This window comes from Lutjanus erythropterus, chromosome 20, assembly GCF_056507025.1.
Source record: "Lutjanus erythropterus isolate fLutEry1 chromosome 20, fLutEry1.hap2, whole genome shotgun sequence".
Lineage (NCBI taxonomy): Eukaryota > Metazoa > Chordata > Actinopteri > Lutjaniformes > Lutjanidae > Lutjanus > Lutjanus erythropterus.
Window position 1 is genome coordinate 16,752,771 of NC_139336.1, and position 26,209 is coordinate 16,778,979.

A 26,209-nucleotide genomic window follows, 5' to 3' on the forward strand; every position below is an offset into this window, starting at 1 on the left:
GAATAATACCAGCGTCCTGTGTAAGGAAAAACTTGGTGACACACAGGTGGGAATTGAACCAGCAGCTGCTGCAGAGGACTGATAGCCTCAACACATGGTGCGCACGCCCTACCAACTGAACTATAGGGGCACCCCTACTTAGAACAATTCATAAACTCCTGCAACCCTGGCTATTTTAACCCCAGAATATTAAAATCCTCAATAAATTACTGGGGATGTAACAACATAATCATTGAAAAGAAATGCCTTGATACCATATCAGACTGATGGTATCTACGGTGATATTACATGGTTGATTATTTTATTTTTTAATAACTATTTTATTTTATGAAATGAAAGGAAGAAGGAAAATGATTTATATGCAAACAGAAAATACTGAACACATCACATTTACATTTTTATCATGGCACAGAATTAAGAAAAGGATCAAGTATACATGTATACATGCATGGTCCCTGTAAAACAAACTAAAAATCAATCTGCATTAGGTTCTGTAGGTTTCCTACAGCAAGTTTGTTATGATTGAAAAAAGGACTGCAGAGGCTGTTAGCCAAGTAAGATGGTAAGTAGAAATGGTAGGATAAAGATTGAACCAAATAGGCAGGTGGGAGAAATTGGTGTTATCAGATATAAAACAGCCTGTTTAGATTTGCAGCTTTAAAATATATTTGCCTATTGGTGAAGAAAAGAGAGACAATCACATCTTCATTAACATATCACAAGAGCTCCATATTGATTCATTCTTGCTTTGATCACGCACCTTCTAGACACTTTTACACAAATTTTCCACTTTGTTCACTTTTTGAAAACATTTGATTCCAGGAAATGTCTCACTTCTTACATAACACTACAGTGTAATAGCATATTTTGTTACTGTCTCTGACCTCATGTACACTCGTTGCTGCATCATCCCATTAACCAAAAGCAAAACCTTACAAAAAAATACATGCAAAATACATAAAAACATCCTTTTGACTCCATTACGCAAAGTGTTTTGGGCATAGTGTGCAGACAGCCAGCACCTGTTGCTTGTTACATCTGTTCAGACGGCTCACCAAAATAACAGCTGGTACCCTCACAAAGCAGGTGCCATAAAAACTGAAAATCTATTCAAATGAGATAAGAGATACAGCAAAACAATCAACACACACGCACGCACACACACACACACACACACACACACACACACACACACACACACACACACACACAGCGTAAGTGGAAATAAAAGAATAAAGGAGATTAGAGAGAACAAAGTATGTGTTAACTGACTATACCGGTTTTGAAAACAAGCTGCTGCAACCAGTGGGGGCGATTATGAGAGCATGTGCAGCATGTAAAGACTACATGTGCACAAAATTTACAAAATGTACAAAGAAATGTGTACTTATTTATCGATGAACACTATGGTGTGCATCTTTAATTATTCTTTAAATAATCAATTCCATAATTATTCCACTCAGGATAACCATAAACTCAGACTTCCTGTTTATCAAACATCTCAGCTATGAAATGTGCTGCCATCTCATTTTTTAAACTTAGCAGCAGTGCAATTTAAAAAGTTCTTAAATTATTTTATGGTTTTCTGCAATGTCACCCCTGTGGATTATCTTTGTAAACTACTCTCTAAAAAATATCCATTCAAATTCTACTTAATTACTTTGTGTACTTGTATATATCTGCTTGTGTGTCTCTTCTTCTTCTTTTCTCCTGTCATCTCCATTCATTTAATATGTTTTCTCCTTGGATTTAGGAGTGAGCCCAAGCCCCTCAGAAGGTTGTTTGAACTTCTCCATCACGTTTTACCTGTTTACGTGTACATCAAGTTGTATTTCTTGTATATGGGTCAACAAATAAATCACAACAAACCAAATTTGTCCGTTGGAAATAGCGACCAAAAACCAAGATATAAAGACAACTTTTCTAGGAAATATTGAGCTTGAGAAACAACCGTTAAAGAAAAAGAAAACGAATTACTTTACAATGTGAACATGCTAATAGAAAAAGCATGTTCACAGTGACATGCCAGCAGAGAAAGTCCACTGAAAAGAGAAAGAGAAACTGCGCGCATAACGCATGCGCCGTACTTCACATTAAACAGCAAATTTATGCAGAGCTTTACTACAAAATACATTATAACGCATTTCTTATGTCCTACCAGATACTAAATGGCGACGTGCCAGTTTTTACGCACCTTCCCGACCGGCCGCAGCGCGCGGTGCCTCCTTGGCCGCGTGGACAGCTCCGCTCTGTCCTCGCGCGTCATATTTCCTTCCGCGAGGAGCCCAAATATAACAGTGCTGTAGCCCACGAGCTGATGAGCTGAAGCAACGTCTGAGAGTGTGAGAGAGTGAGGCAATAACGCTCATGTGATGAAGCGGGTTCAGGGGGAATTTGGAGAGTTTTATCTCGGCGTGCACGGAGCCTGCATAGATAAAACTCTTTCTGTGCGTCTCTGTGGATTATGGAGTGGCGCAAACTCTGGGGGCAACAACTGTTAAACCATGATTCACACTGCCTGTAGTCACGTTGACAGCCACCTGTTCCTGCTCTGAGCAACTGCTACATCCTGTTTTTACACAGCCAGTCCCTCCCTGGTACAATACAAGTCTCTACTCCTGCTGTGTCTCTGTGCAGAAATGATTCCTGCAAACAATGGTGGATCAAGTATTCCTATCCTTTACTTTACTAAAGGTAATAATACCTCAGGCTACAAATACTCCACTACAAGGAAAAGTCCTGTATTCAAAACTTACGCTACTTACGCATAAGTATTCAAGTATTAACAGCAAAATGTACTTAAAGTATCAAAAGTAAAAGTAGACATTCTGCAGTAAAATGGTCCTGTCAGTGTTTAGTGTTATACATCTGATGCTTTTTGGATTAATGTTACTGCTGCATTCGTGTATATTGTAGTTTACTGCTATAGGGGAGACTGGGGACAGTGATAACACTGATTGTTTGAGCTTCAATTACTCAGTGTTTGTTGGTGCTAGATGTCTCAAACTTTGGAACATGGTGTATATATCTGTCTGCAACAAATAAAACTCACTTGGATGTCTACTACACAATCATAGATTATGTGAGTCAATGTCAGACTAAAAGACTTTCAGTTTCACAACTTAACCTGCAACTGGGGTAAATTGTAACCCCATCTGGGGACACAATCATTAACAACCAGGGTAAAAATCAGATGTTATCTGCTCCAATTAATGATATAACTTGATTGAAGAATAAACATTGCATAGGTTTAAATAAAGCAAACAATTTTAAGTGACTGCGTTGTCACAGTTGTGACAAACGTAGATGGTTGCCCTTGGGGTGCTGGCTTTGTGGGCGCAGAGCTGACAGTAGTGTACAGGAGTGTATGATGTTGATGACATGACTGCAGCATTTTTCTGACTGGTCAAACTGACATTGTTACAACCAGCCTGGTGTTACAAAACTCCCCAGTCTCCCCTACTCATTGTCCTGCACATGAGTCACTGTCATCGTTTTACTTGTCTATTATATATAATGTTTTTGGATTAACATTACTGCTGCATTAATGTGTATGTCATATTTTATTGCTATAGATGTTTAAGGCTTAATTTATTTCAACTTCTTTATATACTGTTGAGTAGTTTAATCCACAGCAATGCATCATGATCTATAATATTATTACATATTTGTAGTGTCACTGTCCTGAGTGTAACTATGTAAGTCAATTTTTCATGGTGTCAGAAAAATAGCATTTTCAAAAACATCAAAGAAAAAGGTTTATCTTAAGAAACAAGACAATTTCCTCAGCCCATAGAAGAACATTTAATCTGAGATACATGGTTTTCACTGGATGGTAAGAGTATAGAAAAATGTAATCTGAAAAGTAATCACTGTAAAATCTTTCAAGTTGACATTACTTAAACAAATCTAGGAAATCAGTTACCTTGAAAAAGGTAAGTAAATATAACTATCAGTCATAAAATATGTATAGGTTGTATCTGCTTGTTAAGTTCACTCAAAATTTAGTTGCATTTACTGAACTGTGAAGTTATTCCAACTTAAAAATGGCAAATAAATAAACTTGGTCTTTGTAAGTGTAGTAAGTAAAGCCGTAAAACAAATGTAGTGGAGAAGAAAGTAAAATATTTACCCTTGAGATTCAGTGCAGAAGAAATATTTTGTGTACAGTACTTTAGCTAATGTACTTAGTTACATTCTAACATTGCCTGCAAACATAACTGGGTATAAGTCTGGACACCGTCACAGTGTTGGATTAATAACATGCATGAGTACCTCACAGCACATAGGGAGTCCAACATATCATGATGTTCACTTGACTTCCATTACTTGCCTGAATGGATCACTACTCATGTATGCAAGAATGCCACACGCGCACACACACACACACACACACACACACACAAAAAAAAAAAAAAAGCCCCCACAGTCATGTCAGTGAATAAGTCCGGTCTTGTGACAGGGAGCAGTGGGCGTGTTGTTTTATTACAGGAGACCTCAACTTCCTCATCAGGCTCCTCTCCCTCACTGATTATTTTAAAATGAGGAAACTGACCTATGAGCTCCTGTGTTTCTATTCTTTCAGACTTGTTCGTGCCTGCAGTTCACCCAGAGCACTCTGTAGTGCAGGAAAAGGTGCCATTTCAAAAAAACACTCAAGCATTAAGACAGATGCAGCACACTGAGTTTCCACTTTTAAGAACAAAATATCCCTAAACTCACTGAAAGAAGGCTTTGTAGCTAGACCCATGAGCAGTGATTTGTTGTAGTGGCCTGTTGAGCCACCCACTCTGCTGAGCGGAGGATGAGAACGAAGTACATTGCGTCTTTACAGCCAACAGTTGGCGAGCTATCATCTGGCTCAGGACAGTGAGTCCTCACTTGGCCCCCCTCTGTGTGGGGGAGGGCATCTGGAGTTTCCTTTGGCATGTCTCACAGAGAGAGAGAGAGAGAGAGACAGAAAGAGATTGTTTCGAGTGTTTTTCAGAACATTGAGGTAAGAACATTTGAACAATAGGACGACATTTAGCACATCCTCACTTTACGAGGGAATTTATTAGATTTGGACACTGGTTTAGGCTCATGATGTGATGAACAGTTGGGTTGAGGTTAGGTTAACTTAAGGGTAAAGGTTGATGGTTTCACATTGCCAGATCTTCTCACCATGTTTAAGCTGTGCCAGTGAAAGGCTGTGTAGAAAAAAATCAGGAAGACCCAGTTTGGCTTTTTTATTTAAAGCCAAGTTTTACATAAAGCATATAACTTAAAGGGATAGTTTGGATTTTTTGAGGTGCTTTTTAGATGGTGGTCAACACACCCAAAGTTTGGAGAAGCAGACAGGAGAACCGGTGTAGGCAGCTCAGACGCACTGCGGTTGACAGGGTCAGCAGCAAAAAGTATTTTAGCCACATAAAGGCCCACCTAAAAAATCAATATCAGTTTAAGTCAGTTTAAGTCTATGCTATACTTGCAAATTTTCAGACAACCTTTTCTAACAATCTGACTCCTTTGGCAAAACTTTGAAACAGCGATTGGTGATTAAGTGAATATGCATCATAGCTCCTTTTGAATTCAAGGTCCAGTATTTTTCTGTTCAGGCATCTAACATGGAGTCTATTTTAAAATATACCACTATTATCATTATCACTATTATGATCTAATGCACTTTATGTGTCAATTTTTCAGGATTAAGATTTAATAAAATATTGAAATATTAATTAGAAAAGTGTTTGATATGTATTTTAAGTAAAGTAATTGTTGTATAATAGAATAATAGATTAATAATGGATAAAATAGATTACTCGAAAAAATCATCAATAGATTAATCGTTTAACGAATAATTGTTAGGTGCAGCCCTACTTTGCAGGTATTAGTTTCTGATTGTGCTGTGCCATGACATTAAACTGTCACTTGCAACTCTGGCTTGAGTATTTCTGTAGGCCCGGTGGAGTGAGTTGGCACAGTTACCTCTATCATACCCAAGTATCTGTAGAGAGAGACACCAGGGACCACATTAATCTGTGTATAAGGAAGGTAGCTAATGGCTGTGTGATATGTGGAAAGAAGACCATTTGGATTTTAAGCCAATTTTAAGCCAAACAACCCTCAGCTCATACAGAACCAGAAACCGTCTAAGCTGTTGTGATGTGTTTGTCAAACTGACATCACAGATTAGCTCAGACAGCTGTAAGTTTAGGGCCTGCGATGTCCCTGAGACAATTCTGACATGAGGATGTGTGCTGCATGTCATCCCCTCTCTCTCAGCATGTTTTCTGCCAATCTCAACTGTCAACTATCAAATAAAGGCGAGAAAATGTCAAAAACGATAATCTAAAAGTTAGACGTTTGACCAGTTTATAAATCCACAACAACCAGTGGCAGCAATAAGAGACAAGCTGTCTCAGGGTGTTTGAACAAGCACTGCTTTAACTGTTGGATGAACACTCGTGCTCATATCATCCCAAAACCCTTCTGATACACATGCATACAAAATAAATAATAAATGTATGCATGGACACATGGACACACACACGCGCACACACACCCCTACCTCCACGGAGCATGTGTTGGACCTGAAGCAGAGGAATCTAGAGTAATATGAGGCCTCTCTGCTCCTTCTCACTGTCACCGTGACCCCAGAATTAGAACATTCCATACACTGTGTGTGTGTGTGTGTGTGTGTGTGTGTGTGTGTGTGTGTGTGTGTGTGTGTGTGTGTGTCTGTGTGTGTCTGTGCAAACATGTGAGAGTGTGTGTAAGAATATGCACCCATGCGGTTGTGACCTCACTGTATCAATAAATCCAGATTTAAGAAATCAAGACAATTCACAAAAACTCTTTAATAACTGAGTTACTATCATGAAAGAAGTAAATCAGCACAAAACAATAAACACATTAATAATTATAGTGTCATTCTGCAATTTTAGAGCAATACTATTATGATCAATTCTACAGTCGGCCCTTCCTAAGTCCTGCCTCATATTGTCCTGTGCTCCAATAACATTTGAAAACACTTGGTGTCTCACTCAACTTTCTCCTTTCCTGCAAAATGGCATCACATTTACCAAGATGAGCTCATATGACCGGCTCCCTCTTGTGGTACGCACAACCACGCAAGTGGAAATGTTCTGAAAGCTCCAAGTTCACAAGTCGTGTACACAAATTACCATGCTGTAATTACAAGTTTACAGTTTCCATTTGAAGGCAGCATAGTCACAGTTGGGAGAAACTAGCTTTGTGGTTTGGGCTAAAATGGCAAGATTTCTACCTAAAGGGGGCTTTCTGGCAGAAGGCCTTGAAGGTTAACTTCTCACATATGCTATATTGTCACATATGTTAGCAAAACGCTAAATGTTGAGTAGCTAGCTAGTTAGCTAGTGTTTTGCCAACATTCGTTTACTTTAAAAGGCAGTGTATTGAATTTACCTGGCGGTGACATAGTAGATTGCAACCAACTCACCTGGCAAGCATGTAGGAGGAGTACTACAGCATCCACGAAACCTGTGCAAAACGTGAAATACCATATGTACAACCAGTGTGAGTATGTCTGTTCTGGGCTATTATAAAAACATGGCGGTACAACATGGCAGACTCTGTGAAAGAGGATCCACCATCCATGTAGATAAAATGGCTCATTCAAAGGTAACAAACATAAAAGTAATATGCTTGTGAATACACTAATGAATATTATATTCCATTTCTGCCTATATATCATCCTAATGGTACACATTTATCCATTAAGATATCAATATATGTCACTCTTACAGTTCCACCAGCACCATTTCTATTTTACCATCTTCAGTTTTTTGGTTCTCAATATAAATGAGCTGCACACATAGCATATCTCAGTGCAGAAGACAGAAAAGATAAAAACAAGAAGGGGCGGGACTTAGAAAGGGTCAGTTTACTCATTTGCAGAAACATGTGCAACATGTGCCCACGCTTTTACAATGAGCCTGTTTTTCAACAAAGCTTAATTATTTATCATGACTCACTTTTCTTCACTTTCAGAAAGATAATGACCTTTAAAAACCCTCCCTAAACATGTCCTGCATGCCCCACACAGCCCCCTCCGCAACATCACCTGCAACCAGAGTTTTAACATAAACTCAACTGCAGAGCCTTCTGGGAACAGCGTGGTGGGTACCACACTGACAACAAGACTGAAACTTCACACCCACCACAGAGCTGAAAAAACTGATACCGTATCATCAGTTTAGACTCAAGTAGGTAAAGAAGAATAAGAGAAACAAATTAATCCAGACTGCGTTTATGTGAACAAAAAATCTGAACTATTCTGTTTCAGCTGTTAAGAAAGCAGAACCTATTGTCTGTAAAGTCAAAACAATGCTTGTGACCACAGCAGGCGGGTAAATGATGAAGAGAAAGTTAAACTTAAACTCTGAGAACTGATGATGCTTGTTAATCTTTTGAGACTCAACAGGCACACAAACCCAAGTTTCTCCAGGAAGTATAAGTAGCCAAACACACATGCAGTCTGCAATGAAAAAATCACATCACATACTAGTATTATCATGCAATCATACAATCATTTTGAATCTTGTTTTGTATGGCAAAACTACACCATAATGGAGCAGGACCAGCTTGTTTTCTTGTGATATTTGAAAACATTTCATTCCATAATTTATCACAGGGTTACTACAGTTATTTCAGCATGTCTGCTCGCTTGTTTTTGAGTGTACAGTGGGGGTATGTGGGTCTGTGTGATTATTTATTCATCATGCCTGTCATCAGTGTGTGGGGGTAGTTTCTGGATGGGAGGCAAAGCAACCATACAGCTCGAGAGCCGCTGTATTATACAGCACATATACAGTATAGTACAGGCCTACTTTATTGACCCTGCGAGATGTGTCTGCAGTATCAGGAGCAACCAGGAGTTATGCAATCTGAGTGAACCATCAGGTTGTTGCAGCCTTGTATAATATTGTCAGAATATCAGGTTGCTTCCAGTTGCAAATCAGCAGGTTATAGAGTAACCTCCAATATGACTTCAACTTTGTGATGGCAGTGCTGCATTTCACACTGAAGGTTCCCCCAGTAAATAATATGCAACACTTGAAGTTGGCTCAGGAGTCACTTTGAGACCAAAAAGTGATGCAAATTCCTCTCGTCGTGCCTGGGAGGTCACATCAACCAGCCTCCACCATTGATTGCAGCAGTACATCTACATTTTTACGGCAAGCAACTCTTTCTAGAAAACCCTGGTTTGCATCCATAGCTGGCTATGAGCTATGTGCCATATTTTCAATACAACCACCAGCACCAGTTGCAGAAATTGATGATGAGCTAGTAGCTGGATAGTTCCAGTTCTAATGATGTAATTTCTGAAATCTGCAGCTGCTAAACTATCCATCTTTTTCTCTACGGAGGAAAGCAAAACAAGAATACAGTCCAAATCTAAGCTCAAAACGTGAAAGCCCGTGCACAATTCAAAGAAAATCTAGATTTGAGGGGCAAAAGAAAGTAGCGCGCACCTCTGGATAAGTCACTTACCTCACGCACTACACCACAGCACCAGAATAAACATGTTCATCCACAGAGGAGCATCAAAATAATAATAGAAAAATCTTCATCAGTTGCAAAACAACCGCAGCAGCCAACCCAGGGAGGTAATTCGTGATGCGAGAGCGGCGTGGTTCTGCATTTCAGAGCATTAGAGACAGGTCCCCCGGTCCAGTTTTGATCCTCTGCCCCGCTTTCAGGCAGTGTATGACGGACACACACGCTCAGGTACAGTGAGGAGCCACACACTCTCCGTCTGACAAACCGGGGCTGAGAGGAGAAGAGATGGTGGTATCGCTCCGCCGGTGATGGAACCTGAACTGCGCCTCAGACTCACCGCCGGGCTGCACGGACAGCAGAGAGCTGCTGTACCGCTACGCATCACGCATACTCCGCCCGGTTCCGTCAACCCTCCGACGGTTCAGCAAAAAAAAAAATATTTGCGCGTAGCGTAATTGTCGGCGGAGCGGCGTGGGGTACTATTTTAATGTTGTGAGCAAGGATAAAAAGATGTAAAGGGGCAAGCCGGAACAAGCCGCTTTTCGAGGCGTGGGCTGCCTGGTTTTAAAGGAACAGACCGAGAGGAGAGGAGAGGCAGCAGAGCAGCAGCAGGGGATGATGCGCTTCACTTCAGCAAGTGCGTCTGTAGAGAGGAAGTTCACAGACATAAAAAAAAACAAAACACACACACATACACGCACTGTTCCCGCTCGTGTTATTGCAGCCTCGCGTTTAGAGAAGAGCAGTAGCGGAAGAAAAAAAAAAAAAACAAGCCTCAATTCAAATCTGCTTTCACCATTATTTATAGTGTTTACCTTCTCATAACCTGACCATAAATACGGGAACGCAGGGTATTTTGACAATTTTTTTTTTTTTTTTTTGCTTTTACTTAATTTTCTGTCTCAGTACATAACTCATTTGCGGTATTAAATTAAATAATACAATCTTGTGCCCAAATGTAAAAGGTTCTTACTTTAAAGTTGAATACAGAATGTGCACTTGTAATAAAAGACAAACTTTCTACACACAAATAATGCTAATCACATTAGAATTACTATTCAATTAGGGACTATTTTATTATTTTTATTTGTTTTGAATATATCAATAACTATCATATTGTGGTATTCTCTTGCCTAGAGGTTTTGGGATCATTGCATTCATAAGCCTGTGTAAAAATATAATCCAGAGCCTGCACTGGTCAATAAAACACTGATTATGTTGATGTACTGGCCACTGACTGAGGTTAATCCTATTAGCTGGATAGTTTCATCCTGCACACTGTAAAGGACTTAAATCTGGCATCTCAGCAGTAGTTAGCAGGCTCATTGTGCATGTAAGCTTTATCTCCAGTGTTTGTAACAGACCTTTTCCCCAGCAGCCATCTTGACATTAATAGTAAACACAGGTGTTACCAACAATACTAATTAGGATTCTGTACTATTCAAGTCAAACAGAGTCAGGGTGTTGCTATTGTGCATGTTGGCATGTTGGAAAGGGTCTATTACACTAAATGGAACTGGACCTTAATTAGTATCATTACCTGGGTTTATCCAACTATTTCATATCAGTATGGCTGCAGTGAAAATGGTGTATTGTGTCACACTGTAATGATAATTTAGACCTTCTCCTCATTGACCTCTTTGTTCACTACAGGAGAGGTGAGCCTTGTACTATATGATGCATATTTGGTGCTAAATTACATTTTATGTTCTATATGCCATATATGCAGAATTAATATTTAAAATGTAAGTGTCATATCCACAGCCTTATTGGCAACAATCTTAATGAGACATGTACTTTATGGCTTGATGTGTTATTCAAGACGGAGGGAGACCGAGGCTATAGAAGGATGCTCCTGACATCTTCAGCACTGTTGAAGCAAGCCAATACACACAGGAGGCTGTTGGCTTGAAAAAGTTACTTTAGTTAGTGGAAATGTGAACAGGCACCTGTCTCCGTGGTAACAAGTGGTGCCTTTGGCACTGTAAGGAGCTCAAACTCAGTTACATAACGAGTCTGGACAACATATCTCTAAGTTAAACAGTAATTCAAACTTTCCTATGACTTTTTACTTGGGTACTTAATTTAGTAACTCGCTGTCCGGAATTGTTTGCATTACCAGAGAGATATCCTTACTGAAGTGACAATAAGTGTTCCTGACCTGATCAGAAGGTCAGTGTACTCTTACATTATCCTGCAATAAAAGCACATATTAATGTTTAACACCTCACCAACACAGTACCACAGTGTCACAAAGTTTAAGACGATTTGGCCCTTTCTGTGGCTGCAGCAGGTTATGCAGGTATGCTGCATATATGCTGTTATGCTGCTTGTGGGAGAGGTATCAAATATTTCAAAGTAAAAAAGGCTCAAGTCCAAGTGAAGTCTAAAAGATTTTCTGGTTAAATATGACAAGTTGTCAGAGAAATATCAAACGTAGTATTTTAACTTAAGCTTTATTTATCATGGCTAGTTCTGCTAAGTGCATCTTTTACAGTCTGCTCTACACTCACACAGTTACACACATTCACACACCTAACCACCACAAACCACAGTCTGATCTGTCACTGAGCAGCTCTCCTCAGCTCCATGGAGCAATTGGGGGTTGGGGGTCTTGCTCAAGGGCATTTCAGCAGTGGTTATGAAGGAGGGGCAGGTACTGCTCTTTCATCTTCATGCTTCCTCCTTGCAGCTCATCTTGACATCTTGTCAAATTGTGGGATCATGGATGTATAGAAACCATCTTTCCCATCAACATCAGAGTAATTGAACAATTATGGTCATGCATGCATACATACTTTAAGGTTCTAATTATCACAATAACAAATAAAATGTTTATTTTCTCTCAATAGCCTCTCTTATATCATTCTTTTCATCTCTGTCTACCATGACTCCTCCATCTTCCCCATTGCCCTCATCCTCCTCATATTTTATACCTCTCTCAGTCTCTCATTCATAATGGAGGTGCCCCAAATGCCACATCTACTGTCTGTCTGTGTGTTTGTGTGTGCAACTGTGTGGGTATATAGACCATGTCAAATTCCTTCAACATTTCATCACACATAAAGACTGAGTTACGTTCACCAATGGAGATGATATGTGCATCTATTTTAATGCAAGTCAGATATACTCCACATACCTTCGTATATCTTTCACTATATTATTGTGTAGTCTCTCTATTCCTTGATATCATACACACACACATATACTGTATACTATATATATTCTCGCTAATTTTTGTGACGAATACACACCCCATCATGCGTTCATTATTTGCACAAAGACACAAATTTCAAATCAGTGGCGCCTCAGATGGCCCGAGTGCAACAACTACTGTTCCATTCAAGGATAAAAGAAGGAGAGATGTGAAGGGAAAGAAAGGAATGAGAGAGCATGGAAACCCTCTCAGCCATGCAGGAGAACCCACTCACTTATAACATAATGCTCAGCCAGCTGCACAAATTTCAGTCAGGTCAAATGGAGAAGCAATGGTTGTCTGTGAACCCTTAGCCTCAGTTTAGTACAGCCTGTACTATCTTACAGTATTCAGTCAAGCCAAGGTACAGTCTTTATAGGGCAAATGTAACATTTGATAATACAATTTATATATTTCCACTAATAAAAACAAGTCATAATATATATGTATATAAATATGTATTTTTTTTCAGTATATGTATGTATATACTGCAGTCACATTACTGTTATAGTATGTAATAATGTTACTTAATATTTTTTTTGTAAATGATTCAAATTCTTTTAGATGTCAGGCATAGTAGTATTATATTAATTTTACATTATTTTTAGCCAATAATGCAGAGAACAAATTGATGTAAGCTAAGTTTAAAGTCACAGTATAAACTAAAGACAGCACAAGAAAAATACAAAAAAAAAAAGCTAAAAAAAAAAAGCTAAAAAAAAAAAGCAAAAAAAGCAATTCTCATATTTCATAATCCGTCTTACTCAAGCATGTGCAGAGTAAGTGTTATCACTAATTTTTTTATGACTGTTAAAATTTGATGTGTTACAGCTGCCCTGGACATTTTATTTCTTTTATCAAGTAAACAAAGTTTTCTCTAGAATTTGTTGCAGTAATTACAACAGTATTCACATAGAGACATATATATATAGCTTATCTTCTTGGTAAAGCAGAACAATCTTTCCAATTATTTATTCATTCTCATGGACAATACACATTGATCAACATCACTGTAAATGTGCCAGTGTTAGCCAAAAGGCACATTTTCAACTGTTGTCCATTGACCTGAGGTTAAATTGGCCATTGAAACAACACATCTGTAGTTGTAAAGGTTTAGACGCACACATTCAGTTGTCTTTACATGCTATGTTAAATACAGGAGCACTCTCAAAGGTGTTAGAAACTATGCTCAGCTCAGCCCTACATGAAACTGCATGACTGCAGGTGATATACCATAATAAAATGTGTACATTGCATTCTACAGTAGATCAAGAAAACACCACAGAAGGCACAGAGGGACCCTTAGTACTCTCCATTATCCAGATGTTACAGTGCAAATGCATCAGCTCACTAACACTCAGTATGATGGCAGACACTGGTGTAACAGAAAAAGTGGGCTCATCTGTACTCTGAGATTTTGCTCGAATTAAAAAAAGATCAGTCTAACCCAAAATAAATAAAATTTATGCCTTTAATTTATAAGACAGTTGAAGATATCACAGGAAATGGGGAGAGAGAGTGGGAGCAATGCAATGGCTGCTGCAGAGGACTCACAGCCTCAGTGCACGGGGCGAACAGTCTAACAATGAGCTAACAGTTGTTAATTTGTCTGAAAATAAAGAATTTTTTAAATCACTGTTTAAAATCAAGACCAATATAATTTAACGAGTACAAAAGACAAAAAGAAAAGAAAAGAAAAGAAAAGAAAAGAAAAGAAAAGAAAAAAGATCACATTAACAAGCAGAGACTAAACATGAGCACAGCATCATCCTTTCCCAGTCTGTCAGCAGCACAGCACCAGTCCTTGAAGGAGTCATCAGCTGATTCAGTCTACACATCACATCACACCTGGAAACAAAACAAAACTCGGCGTGCCACAACCAAAAAAAGAAGGACCAAAAAGAAAGCGCCCACTCCTTTCACCTGTCTATTAATTAATTGAAAAAGAAATATCCATAAAATTAATTAAAAATGAGGCATACACCCAGAAGGGGTATGTTGTCAGACACACACACACACACACACACACACACACACACACACACACACACACACACACACACACAGATAGATAGATAGATAGATAGATAGATAGATAGATAGATAGATAGATAGATAGATAGATAGATAGATAGATAGATAGATATTTCCAGGGTATATTATCTTTAAGTAAACCCATTTTATGAAGGAAATAAAGAACTAAAGTAGAACATTATCAATTAAGTATCTTATAATGTATACATTTTCCCCAAACTTCTCTTGTAAATAAACTTGCACTAAAATAATTACTGCCCAAGAGTCCTCATCAGTGTTCAAATTGAAATCCCTCTGCCAGATAAGCCTGAGGTTCTCACAGTAGCCATATATTGCATTAGCAGTTATCTTATAAAAGGTGGAAGCTGAATGATTATTTTTTAGGTAAATTAAAATATTGCTGTGCCATATTATGTTCCCGACAACTGTTTTACTGCACTCCCCAAACCAGTCCAGTCTGGATTTATCTTTTAGCTTAAATTGTGCACTTAGTTCTTAAGTCATAAGATATACGAAATAAAATTTGATCAGATCAGCTATATTTTTTGCTGGGTTATTCAAAAATAATAATTTTTTTTTGTATTGAAATATGTTATCCTTATTACCCTCCAAGTCAGGGGTATCTGCATCATATAGCTTAATGTGCCTTCTGACAACTTATTGGACATGCTCCAAAAATGATATAGTAATGGTTATAATGTAGAAAAAAACTTTCTTTATCATCAGTCTCCAGCCTCTGCAAGCACATTTTGCAGGCTGCTCTTCCCATGAACGTCCTTCAGGTGGCGTCTGAGACCAGGCTTGTGAGTAAAGTGCACAGCACAGTAGTTGCACTTATAGGGCTCGTGCCCTGTGTGTAGATTTAAGTGGTCTTGCAGTGTGGCCGTGTGGAAGAATGTCTTGTGGCACAGTGGGCATCGAAAAGGCTTGACACCAGTGTGGACACGTATGTGGCGGGTCAGGTTGCTCTTCTGGGAAAAGCCTTTCTCACAGACCAAACACTGGTATTGTCTGTGCTCCTTCAGGTGGCCCACGTAGCTCTCCAGGTGCTGGAAGACTCTGTCACACCTCCTGCATAGGTACGGCCTCTGCACCAACACGCTGTCTGAATCATGTGCCAGCTCGTCTCCAGAGAGCGAACACAGACTGGAGTCCGTGAGCTGTCCACATTCTTCCAGTTGAGCTGCCAGTAAAAGCATTTCCTCTTTTTCTCTTTGCTCTCCTTGAGCTTCGACATCTTCATTCAGGAAAGTGTCCACCAATTCATCATGTTGATTAGAACCTCCCGTAGGTGGGGAGGACATGCGATCCTGGACAGCTGTAAGAAGGCACGGCTTACATCTCAGGGCACCTGTAATGTGTTGATCTTGCTCTGATCGATTGTTTGTGAAAACAGGTTGGCTTTTTTCACCATTCACTGACAGACAACATGGTGCATCTTCAGACAACTCTTTTTCAGCAATAACGGCCCTTCTATCGTCTGTGACCTCAGCCTCAACCTCAGCTGCTTGGCTGACCTTCGACTTGGACTCTGTACTTGCCCTCTGGATGATGCTGGACTGAGCCGCGTCCCTCTCCTCCTGATTTTTCTTGCTGTCTGGCCGCTGGATTCCCAATTCCTCTGAGTGTCTCTCCAGTTCCAAGAAAGCTAGCGAGGGACGGAGGTATTGAGAGATGGCTTGGGCACATTTCTCCACCACCTGACTCATCTGGAGTGTGCTGGCTGCAGTCAGGTAGCTCACCAGCTCTCTCAGAGGGACCTACAGTAACATGGAAACCAAGGAAAACAGTGAACTGATATAAAAACAAACAAAAAAAAAAAAAAACAAAAAAAAAAAACGACCGGCACTGCAAGATGTCAAACTTCCACTTGCACAATTCATACAGATATGCAATAACAAAACCACTGAGTGAGGCAGTCTCAGTCATCTTTAACTTTCATATCACGTAACACCCACTCTTCTGTTGTTGTAGCGTTATGTTTGTTCCTTATTTCTGTTTTAGTAATGTTACTACTGATGTTCTTATAGCCTGTCATTCTGACAGTGTCTTTCAGTTGAGCAATACAAGAGCTGTAAAATGCACTCAACAAAAACATAAAATGGTCCCATTTTTCGTGAATTAAAGTAAAAAAAAAAAAAAGGACTTTTTCTGTACACACAAAATGTTGTCTCTCAAATTTTGTCACGACCTACACTACTTTGCCTCTGTTTGGCTAGCACTCTTTGCCTTTGTTGGTTGGGCTGTTTAAGGTTAGGCATGAGCAGTGATTGCTTAGGGTTAGCATATAGAATATCAGGGTAAGCCAATCAGAGGCGGAGTGAGGCAGATAATGGACTTTGCCCTCCTGGGAAAAAAAATCTGGCACCTGTAGCCCTATGTGAAATGGCCACAGTGCAGTGCCTAATAAATATATTTTTTTCAAGATGAAACTGCACATCTTAGAGTGACCTTTTATTGTGACTAATCCAAGACACACCTGTTCAATAATCAAACTGATCAATCAACATCTCTGTAAGCCACACCTGTCAGGTAGATGGATTATCTTGGCAAAGGAGAAGGGCTCATTAACACAAACTTTCACAAACTTGTGAACAAGATTTGAGATAAATACACCTTTTGTGTGCACAGCAAAAAAAAAAAAAACTGAGAAAACACTGAGAAAAGTGCTGCATTTATGTTTTTAATGAGTGTATTGTACAGCAGGGAACATTCTGGATATTCTCCTTTGTTTTAATTGTAAGAGTTCAGATAAGCAGTAGCTTGTATCGCACCTCTAAGAGCCCGGTGTAGCAGGACAGGAGAAGTCTCTTGCCAACCTCCACACTGGAAACTACACCCACACTCAGCTCAGTCCGGCCTTTGTGGAGCAGGAATTGGTCACGAAGGAAGTCTGAGGATGCTGCAAGCACCACTCTGTGACCATGGAAATGGAGGGGCTGGACAGTGTCACCTCCTGGACCCCCAAGAAGGAGCGTGATATCGCAGAAGCGGTGCTCCTCTCTCAGAGCATTAATTCTAGTGAGGATGGAATCGCCATGGGCGGGGAAACGAAATTGTAGAGTGTCAGAAGAGCTTGACATGATGATCTGTTTGGATTGAAAAAGAGAGTATTTGGTTTAATCAATATTTGGATCAATGTAAGCTAGCTGAAAAAGACAAACACTTAGATTTTAGTTTTTATTGTTTGCAAGCTGGCTAAAACCAAACAGCTATTATATTGTTTGCTAGCTAGTTAAATGGTTGGTTAGCCTAGTTAGCATATTTATGATGGCTCAGCCGATAATTATTTTTCTAAAGTCATCTAAAAAAAAAAAGGCAGCCATTTTAACAGTTAAACCTCCTCGAAATTAGTTAAAAGTTAATGTAAAATGTGTAAAATGTCAGTGAAACATAATTAAATGTAAAAAGAGAGGTTTAAATTGAATCTTTCTTTAGCTAGTTTTAATATGTGGTGCAATAAATTACAGTTAAACCATGATTCAATCAGGATTAAAAAGTAATCATTGTTGGTGCAGCGCAGCCTGCCTTTTCAAAAGCTGTGGGCCTTTTTGCTACTTCTAGTTGAACAGTGAGAGCACATTTTTGAAATTTCAATGTGATTTCCCACATCCAATCATCAGTATCACGAGCTGGTTTTGGTTTGCAACTAAACAATGCAGCAAAATCTACACCACAGCACTCAAATACCAGAGAGAGAGAGAGAGAGAGAGAGAGAGAGAGAGAGAGAGAGAGAGAGAGAGAGAGAGAGAGAGAGAGAGAGAGAGAGAGAGAGAAGCACATATGGATGTGATGATCCAGCCCCACCTTTTACTGCAGGTTCATTCCAACGGTGATGAGGGATCCAGTGGGTGAGAGAAGCTGCTTCTCTTGGTTGAAGACCGCAGTTAATTCAACAAACAGTGAGTCTCTGGTTGCCTGACTGTTGAACCACAGTTATTGACGGAAAAAACAGAAACTTAAATGGGCTATACATGCAGGGGGATGAGATGCATCTCTTAGCTGTGAAGCAACGGTCAGCCTGGCATCCTCCCTCTTTTCTGCTGAGGACCTTGAATTTAGACAGCAGTGTGTGTGTGTGTGTGTGTGTGTGTGTGTGTGTGTGTGTGTTTTGCACAGGAGGATGAACTAATTAACCCCTTCCACATCAATTTACAAGGGCATGTAACCTTATATTGATTCGGTTGTACTTGAGAAAATATGTTTCATAAGACAGTAAGTTGATCCAACAACTCTTCAGTCAAATTTGATTTCCTTTTACACTTTCTCAGTTTGAAAAATCAGTTCCAATTTTCACACAAAGAACTTACAGCTGCAGCTGCTCCTATTGGAGCTACTTTGTTCTAGCATTGGCACACAGACAGTATATGAAACCAGGGATTCAAGACTGACCTTCTCAATGTTTTGCAGTGTTTTCATTAGAGACAAACAGCAACTTAACTCATCGTCAGGTTAGAAGAACTTGTTTCTATGTTTGAAAGTGTTCTGAAGATAAATACTAGAAAGTGTACGTTTAATGAACTTGAACAAACAAAACTTGTATATATAGATTAAGGTAATGAGAAAAGAATAGTTGATTCCACTAAATTTTTGTATAATTTTTTTTTTTACAGTGATTGGTTGGATGACCTTTAACCTACCCAAGCCAAGAGAATGTGCAATACATTGAAATAACTGCAATTCAGTAACCCAAACCATTATCCTTAACCCTAAGCAATTGTTTTCTGTCCCCAAACGTAGCCAGATCTTAACCACTGATAGCACATTCTAAAACATGATCAGTCCGTGTTACATACACAATGAAGATACAGTGCATAAAAATCTCACAGGGGGGTTGGAAATCTTAGCTTTCTTTATAAACACGACCCAAATTTAGATTTAATGCTGACACATCTCTGACTTGACCGTTGTCCAAGTGACTTCCTGCATACTTTTGACGACTGTGGTTAATATCCACCATCTTGTCTGCAATTAGTCCCTCTGGAGATTTCATTGAATTGTTTCTTTTTGGGCATTTTTGGAAGTCTGTTTTTAAATATGCAATGTCTTAAATGCACTGCTCTACTTTTGTACTACTTTCACTACTTTGCACAGTAAGTTCTACATTCAAATGCTGATACAGTTGATACAGATATTAGTGGACCACAGGAACCTCCTGAAGAGGAAAGAAGCTGCAGGTGAGTCTAAACTCACCCACTGAACATGGTTCGACCACTTTTTCTGATCCCCAAGAATGAAGCAAAACTCCAAATGTTTCCCTCCCCTACACAAACAACTCTGTCCTGGAAGTTGCACACCAAATATGTATTCATAGAATTATTCCAAGGGAAAACAGAACAATTAGGATAATAAATAGTTGCAAGAGGTCTTAAGAACTAATGAACTTAAGTACTATGTGCCGAGTTCACTTTTGCTATTATTTCAGAGGACATGGATCTTGAACTTGTTCTTGTTCTTTTGAAATGTTTTCACAGGTGAAGAGGAAAAGAGACTATGTCCAAGAACAGACCGTTCAAAAAGGACTGATTTTAAAAACTGCAGTTATTAGCATTATCCTGCCCAAAGGTGAATGTTCCCAATGATTACTGTACTGAGTCAGTACACAAGTGCATACAACAAAAACAATAGGAGGGAGTGACCATCCTTTTTATCCAAGTCTTACACTCTTATGTTTCATTTAGTGAATAATACTTAAAAAAGGTTTTTCAACATACAAAAATTACATTTAAATATTTAAATGTCATAAATGCGTTTAAATGCTGGTTATGTGTTTTAAGACATTGGCCAAATTGAAAATGAATTTAATTTATTAAAACTGTTTCACTGTAAATGAAAGTCCATTTAGCCTTTGTTTCAGTTCCATTTTTATGACATCTTTGAATGATCTGGACAAAAGGGATATGCAGTATTTTCATGAGTAATACTCAGAGAGTTTCACTATTATGAGTATTAGGCATGTGCACACATTCACAGAAAAAGAAGAAGCATAGCAATACTGAGCACTGACAAAAAAAGTCAAAATTTTACAAATTTCAAGAATCATATAGCCTTGGTTTGCTGGTTTCATAGCTGTTTGTTATAGTGATGACATTTATATTAAACCATGTACCCGTTAAATATCGCATGTATTATGCTTAGTGCAGTAATGGAAGAAGTATTCAGATGTTTGACTGAAATACAAGTAGCAATGCAAAAGTACAAGCAGTACAAGTAAAAGTTCAAAAAAGTTATGTTTTAGAAATATTTTCAACAACGCTACTTTCAAGACATCCAGAAATATTTCAGCCTGCGATGTATATTATTCTTTTACTATCTGTAACTCCACACAGAGATGCACACTTATGGTGCACCTTGGAACATGCATCTACCCAAATGTTACATCTTTTGCATTGCACTTCAACTTATGTCTTTTGTGCAGTTTTTTTGTCATGTTACATCATTTTTGTCTTTTTATGTCTTTTCCATTGATTTTTGTGTTGTTAATTTCTCCTCTTGTAATGTCATTTTTGTCTTATTACTTCTTTTCCATTGTTTTTCCTCGTTATGTCTTTTCTTCTTTTATGTTGTTTTCTTGTCATGTTGCACTTTTTTTTGGTCTTTTTATGTCTTTCGCGTTGTTTTTTGTCTCTGCTATGTCTTTTTTGTCTTGTTGCATCTTTTGTCATTTTCCGCTTTGTAAGTCTTTTCCATTGTTTTTGGTCGTATTTCATATTCCATGTTATCTTTTGTCTTGTTACATCTTTTTCATCTTGTTGCCTCGTCTTTAGTCTTGTTACACCTTGTAGCGTCTGATCAGTTTTTGTCCTGTTGCTTCGTTTTTTCGTTTTGTTATGTTTTGTGATGTCTTTTCCATCATTTTCCATCTTGTTACCTCATTTTTTCATTATGTTAGGTCTTTCCCTACTTGTCTTTTTCATATTCTTATGTGTTTTACATTGTCTTTTGTCTTTTTTACATCTTTTTCAGCTTGTCTTTTAGAAAGTTTTTCATCTTGATACATTTGCTATGTTGGATATTCACTGTTGGATACACCAAGGAATTGTCTTTTCTAAGTGTAATTGTTCCATCAATTTAGGTTGGTCTTGATGGTGGGAATACGATGCACAAATATGCATTAATAATTCCCCCCTAAATCATTAAAACTTGTAACAAGCTTTAAATTGTGTAAAGACCAGAAAGTTCAGACATTTGTGTCAAGATGTAGGGAGTAAAAGCAGAGTTGTCACAAAAGTAAAACCTTAAAAAAGTTCACTTTACTTTACTTAAGTAAAGTCGTTACTTCCCACCTTTGTAGAGTTAATGTACTTAGTTTAATTTCACCACTTTCAGGGCTTTTCCTTTTCTCAGGACCTCCCCCAGTAAAAACAAGAGACTCCGTGGCAAACACGGAAGAAGCAAACACTGAGTCAGTAGGTCGAGAGGAGGCATCCTGCTCCGCCCTCACCACAACCACCACCATCATCATCATCATCATCATCATCACACTGTGCATGTAAACCACTATCTTCTGCTCAGAGGAGGCAGACGGGCGAGGGTGAGGCAAGCAGTTGTTTCCCACTAAACGCAATGCGGTATGTCAGTCAAACAACAAGAAGCTCGTTGAGATTCACCAAGTGGCTGAAATGAAAGTAGTTGAGGAAAGATGTGAAGACGACGGAGGAATGGCAGTCGACGGGGGACATAACGACGCGAGCGTACTTCTGTTGACAGCTAACGTCAGCCGTTAGGAGGCTGAGCTAGCTAACGTTAACGCCGAGAGCCCGTCCAAGTTGACTCTGTGTTGGACCACAAAGGCACGCCGACAGACCAAAATCTCAAGCGGGCGCAGGACGTCAGAAGACAACAGGCTGAGTAAGTTGAGTGTCCGTATGTGTGTGTGATGTTGTGTTCATACATATATGGTGGTGTCATGAGTTCCTGTACACCAACTGACACCAGTTACATTAGCAAAGTTAAACAGCTGCTCTGTGATGTAGCTAACTCGCGGTAAAGCTAGCTTGAGAGTCCCGCTGAACATTTTGCAAGACCAGTCTCCATAAAAGTGAGCAGAAGGGTGTGTATGTGTTTAACAGTTCAATAGATATGAAAGTGTTGAGCAAAAGGCAAAAACCGCAGCCTCATAAATTAAATTGATCTTGTCACTAAGATGTGAAATACTAATATTAAAAAATGACAGCTGTTATATTTCACTGTAGGGTTATGTCAACACAATGCTAATGTCATGTTATTGTAATACAACAGCCCTGCAATAAAGCATACCTTCATGAGAGATTTAATCATCAGTTTTTGTTTAAAGGACCAGTATGTAAGATTTACAGGGACATCTTGACATACTGCAGCAGAAATAGTAGCTAATATAAAAGATCTGTGTCGGTTAATCGATTGATCGATTATTAAATTAACTCTAATTGCCAGCTATTTTGAAAATAGAACAATGAACATTTTTTAAAGAATAAAAGTCAAGTTTCTATGTAAACAAGTATGTTTTCATTAGTGCATAATTACCTGAAAATAAGAAAATATGAACAGTGGTTCTCAAAGTGTGGTGTGGCCCCCCTCTGGTGGGGTCCTGTGACAAGGGGGGAAATGTGGAGTGAAACTAGGGAAAATAAACATAAGAGTTTGCAGATACTGTCATGCTGACATTTATTTCACTGAACTTCATCTTGGATTTTGTTGTCTACTTATGACTTTAACTATTTGACTGGGCCCACCTTTAATAAACATAAACTTCAACACTTGAAATCAGACACATCATGCAGAGCTACAAGCTATTTTCTTACCCCCCTTCCCTGGATTCATAATTATCAACCCTGATGATTGATAAAAAAAATTTGGGGGTTGGGGGCATGAACTTTTTTTTTGCTTATGAAGGAGGAATGGCAGAAAAGCTGAAGAATCACAGCAGAGGATGTGTGTTCTCTTACATAGAGGCTGCCATGTTGTATGATCGGTTTCTACTGTAGCCTAAATGGACACACCAAATGCTCGTTTTTCATGTTTTGTACAAGTTTCTGCTGCCAATTTTGGCTTATTTATTGGTCAGAGATGCCAAACTTCAAGAGGTACTGATCCAACTGTAAAGCCATTTTGATTTGTAATTAGGTACAGGAAAGGGGATTCCCTTGTCCAGTTAAACACAAAAAAAAAAAACAAAAAAAAAAAAAAACGAACACTGTAGCTTTCATGTCAGTATGATTATTGCAGGACTGCTCTATTAGACCCCATTAGGTTAGCTAGGTGTACTTAATGAAGTGGCAATTGAGTGTATATTTAGTGGACAGTGCTGCCAGATGATTTTATATGGATAGTTATCCTATAGATCATTCATTTTAAAAGCCAGGTTAGTTGGTTCTCTTCAGAGCAGTCAAGTTAATTTCCAGTTCGAGCTTCATAATGTTGGCTCTGTTTTCTGGTTTTGAGAGGGGAAAATGTGTTGTTTGCAATATTTTAGTCATACCCAACCAACAATACTAATATGGATTCTCTAACTGACTGTATACCTTGTGAAGGGGACTACTGCACTGAGGGAGTAGATACAGTATTAATTCAACTTTTATTACAACAAGGCAACGCTTAGTAGTATACCTATTTAGGGTTGGACATGCTGTAAATGACAGTGTTGCATAAATGTTTTGATGTTGTTTTGATGTTTTTTGTGCGTATGATCCTGATTTTTAACAACATCTTTTAATTGTATGTAGGCAGTGTTGATTCATTAAGCTACTTTTCAGAGCACTGACAGCCTCTTTAGCATTTTTAGTTTAGGCCTTTACTGGAAGAACATAATCAGTGACATGTATGGGGAAAGTACATTATTCTTGCCTCAGGGTTCATGTGTAACTGTTCTGCAAGTTTTATCCAGGTCACATACAAAGAACTGCACTGTCAGCAGCTGCTGGAATGGAGAAAAGTGAATTGGCTAGTTTAAAATTCAACAAATGGACACATCAAAGCTACAGCTACATTTGTTTTAGCTTGTCACATTTTTGCCAAAATCTATGTTCAGTGTAGTTTTAGGAGTGATGGAACACAGACACCTAAAGCTAGGTCTGAACTATACAGAATGAAAGCACCCTACTCTGGTGTGGTTTTGGGTAAAATTAAATGTGAAATTGCCCTGTGTTTCCCCCAAGCCTGACTTCAACATGGGTGACTGAAAAATGCTTGCCAACACATTTCAGTTAGTAACTCACTGGTTGCACTGTTGACCATCTGCATTTCCTTTGCAGTCATTCATGGTTTTTGAACCAGTAGAAGGTATTTTATAAGAGGATCCTTAAAAAAAAATCTGTTCCATTCTTTTAAAAGTATTTTTCTTGACAAATTGCTAGTGCTAAAAAAAAATCTGTTCCATTCTTTTAAAAGTATTTTTCTTGACAAATTGCTAGTGCAAACTCACACAAAACATTCTCACAAGGGTACACACACTGTGCAGCTGGGAAAGAAAATTTGTGTGTTCTCCAACTCCCTTTTATCACATTAGCTCTAATCTGTGACCTGTTCTGTACATTTTATTGATGATGCAGTGTGAAAAAGGACTTTTTTAAAATGTCAAAGGATGACAGTACAATGAAAGAGGTTGGTACAATACTAAATTGTATGCGCTGCAGTATATCTGTGCTCCCCAAAACAGTTTGTGATATAAACTTGGCCAAACTGTGCCAAAATGCCCTCATTAATTCACCCGCGAATTTTGGCCGAACATGCAGCAAACCAGTCAGAAAGTTGGCTCTCGTCACCTTTAAGAAGGAGGTGCGTCAGGAGCACAAGCTGTGTCAGCATGATGGCGGATTTAGCAGGAGGACACAAAGAGTAAAGATTTTTAAGATGAGGAGACAGATCTCTTGGTCCGAGAAGTGACAGCGCGATAGTGCACAATAGGGAGATGGCAGGATGTCAGCTTCATGTGTAAATTAACTCCTTCACGCCATTAATGCCTGCAAAAAGCAATGCAATAAATGAACCGCAAATGTCATGCAGATAGGTAGCTGGTTATGTTTTACACTGAAGGACCTTGAAATTGTGTTTTATCTTATAATTCATTATTATCATCATCATTATTATGCAGCTCTGCTGACTGAGGAGTGGGGTAGAGGAGTGAGGAGTTGGGGAGAGGAGTGAGGAGTCGGGGAGAGAGGTGGTGTGGTCATGAAGAAAGGCGAACTAACCCAGTCTGGCCGTAAAACTGACATCTCAGCAGTTACATGGCTGTCTGTGCTCCTCCTTCTCCTCTTTCTCCTCATCCTCATCTCTAGCTCTGACAGCTGTGATCCCGTCCTGTGCCCCCTTTGCAGGTCTGTTCAGATTTATAGGGCTCTATAATTATATTAATTCCTTCCTCAATATTAGTGAGGTTAGCTTTAAAGAAACACATGTGCACGACTGTTAAACAAAAATGAACGTGTTTTGCGATTGTGATGTGTGCGCGCACCTCAGCCAAGCGTGAGACACACA

General features: G+C 38.9%; 3 protein-coding genes across 7 annotated transcripts in view; 1 reads left to right on the forward strand and 2 right to left on the reverse strand.

The window, feature by feature from the left end:
• rc3h2 (ring finger and CCCH-type domains 2) overlaps window positions 1-10,115 on the reverse strand; it is a 33,602-nt gene extending 23,487 nt beyond the window's left edge. Inside the window, exons 1-2 of one of the 5 annotated variants that reach the window (XM_084745575.1) lie at window positions 9,514-10,114; window positions 4,723-4,931 (exon numbers count right to left, since the gene is read on the reverse strand). The gene's annotated coding sequence lies outside the window, so the exon portion shown is untranslated. Of the gene's footprint in view, window positions 1-2,194; window positions 2,468-4,722; window positions 4,932-9,513 lie in introns of those variants that run through there. The other 4 variants (XM_084745572.1, XM_084745576.1, XM_084745574.1 and 1 more) reach the window with 4 other exon arrangements.
• A 5,330-nt stretch (window positions 10,116-15,445) lies between these two features.
• On the reverse strand, window positions 15,446-17,835 carry LOC146308298 (zinc finger and BTB domain-containing protein 6-like). Its single transcript, XM_084746272.1, has 2 exons — window positions 17,527-17,835; window positions 15,446-16,512 (listed from the first exon to the last, which is right to left on the reverse strand). Exons 1-2 carry the CDS (start codon window positions 17,833-17,835, stop codon window positions 15,475-15,477), a joined length of 1,347 nt encoding a protein of 448 aa, XP_084602398.1. The 3' UTR covers window positions 15,446-15,474.
• Window positions 17,836-22,156: 4,321 nt separating this feature from the next.
• Window positions 22,157-26,209, forward strand: part of LOC146308299 (tyrosine-protein kinase JAK2-like) — a 42,276-nt gene continuing 38,223 nt past the window's right edge. Inside the window, exon 1 of the mRNA XM_084746273.1 lies at window positions 22,157-22,603. The gene's annotated coding sequence lies outside the window, so the exon portion shown is untranslated. The remainder of the gene's footprint in view (window positions 22,604-26,209) is intronic.

Excerpts from the sequence above, each read along its gene's own strand:
- LOC146308298 (XM_084746272.1), bottom strand. The coding sequence starts at position 17,835 with ATGTCAAGCTCTTCTGACACTCTACAATTTCGTTTCCCCGCCCATGGC. Across the intron at positions 16,513-17,526 it reads GCTACACCGGGCTCTTAGAG|GTCCCTCTGAGAGAGCTGGT; the intron begins GTGCGATACAAG and ends ATGTTACTGTAG.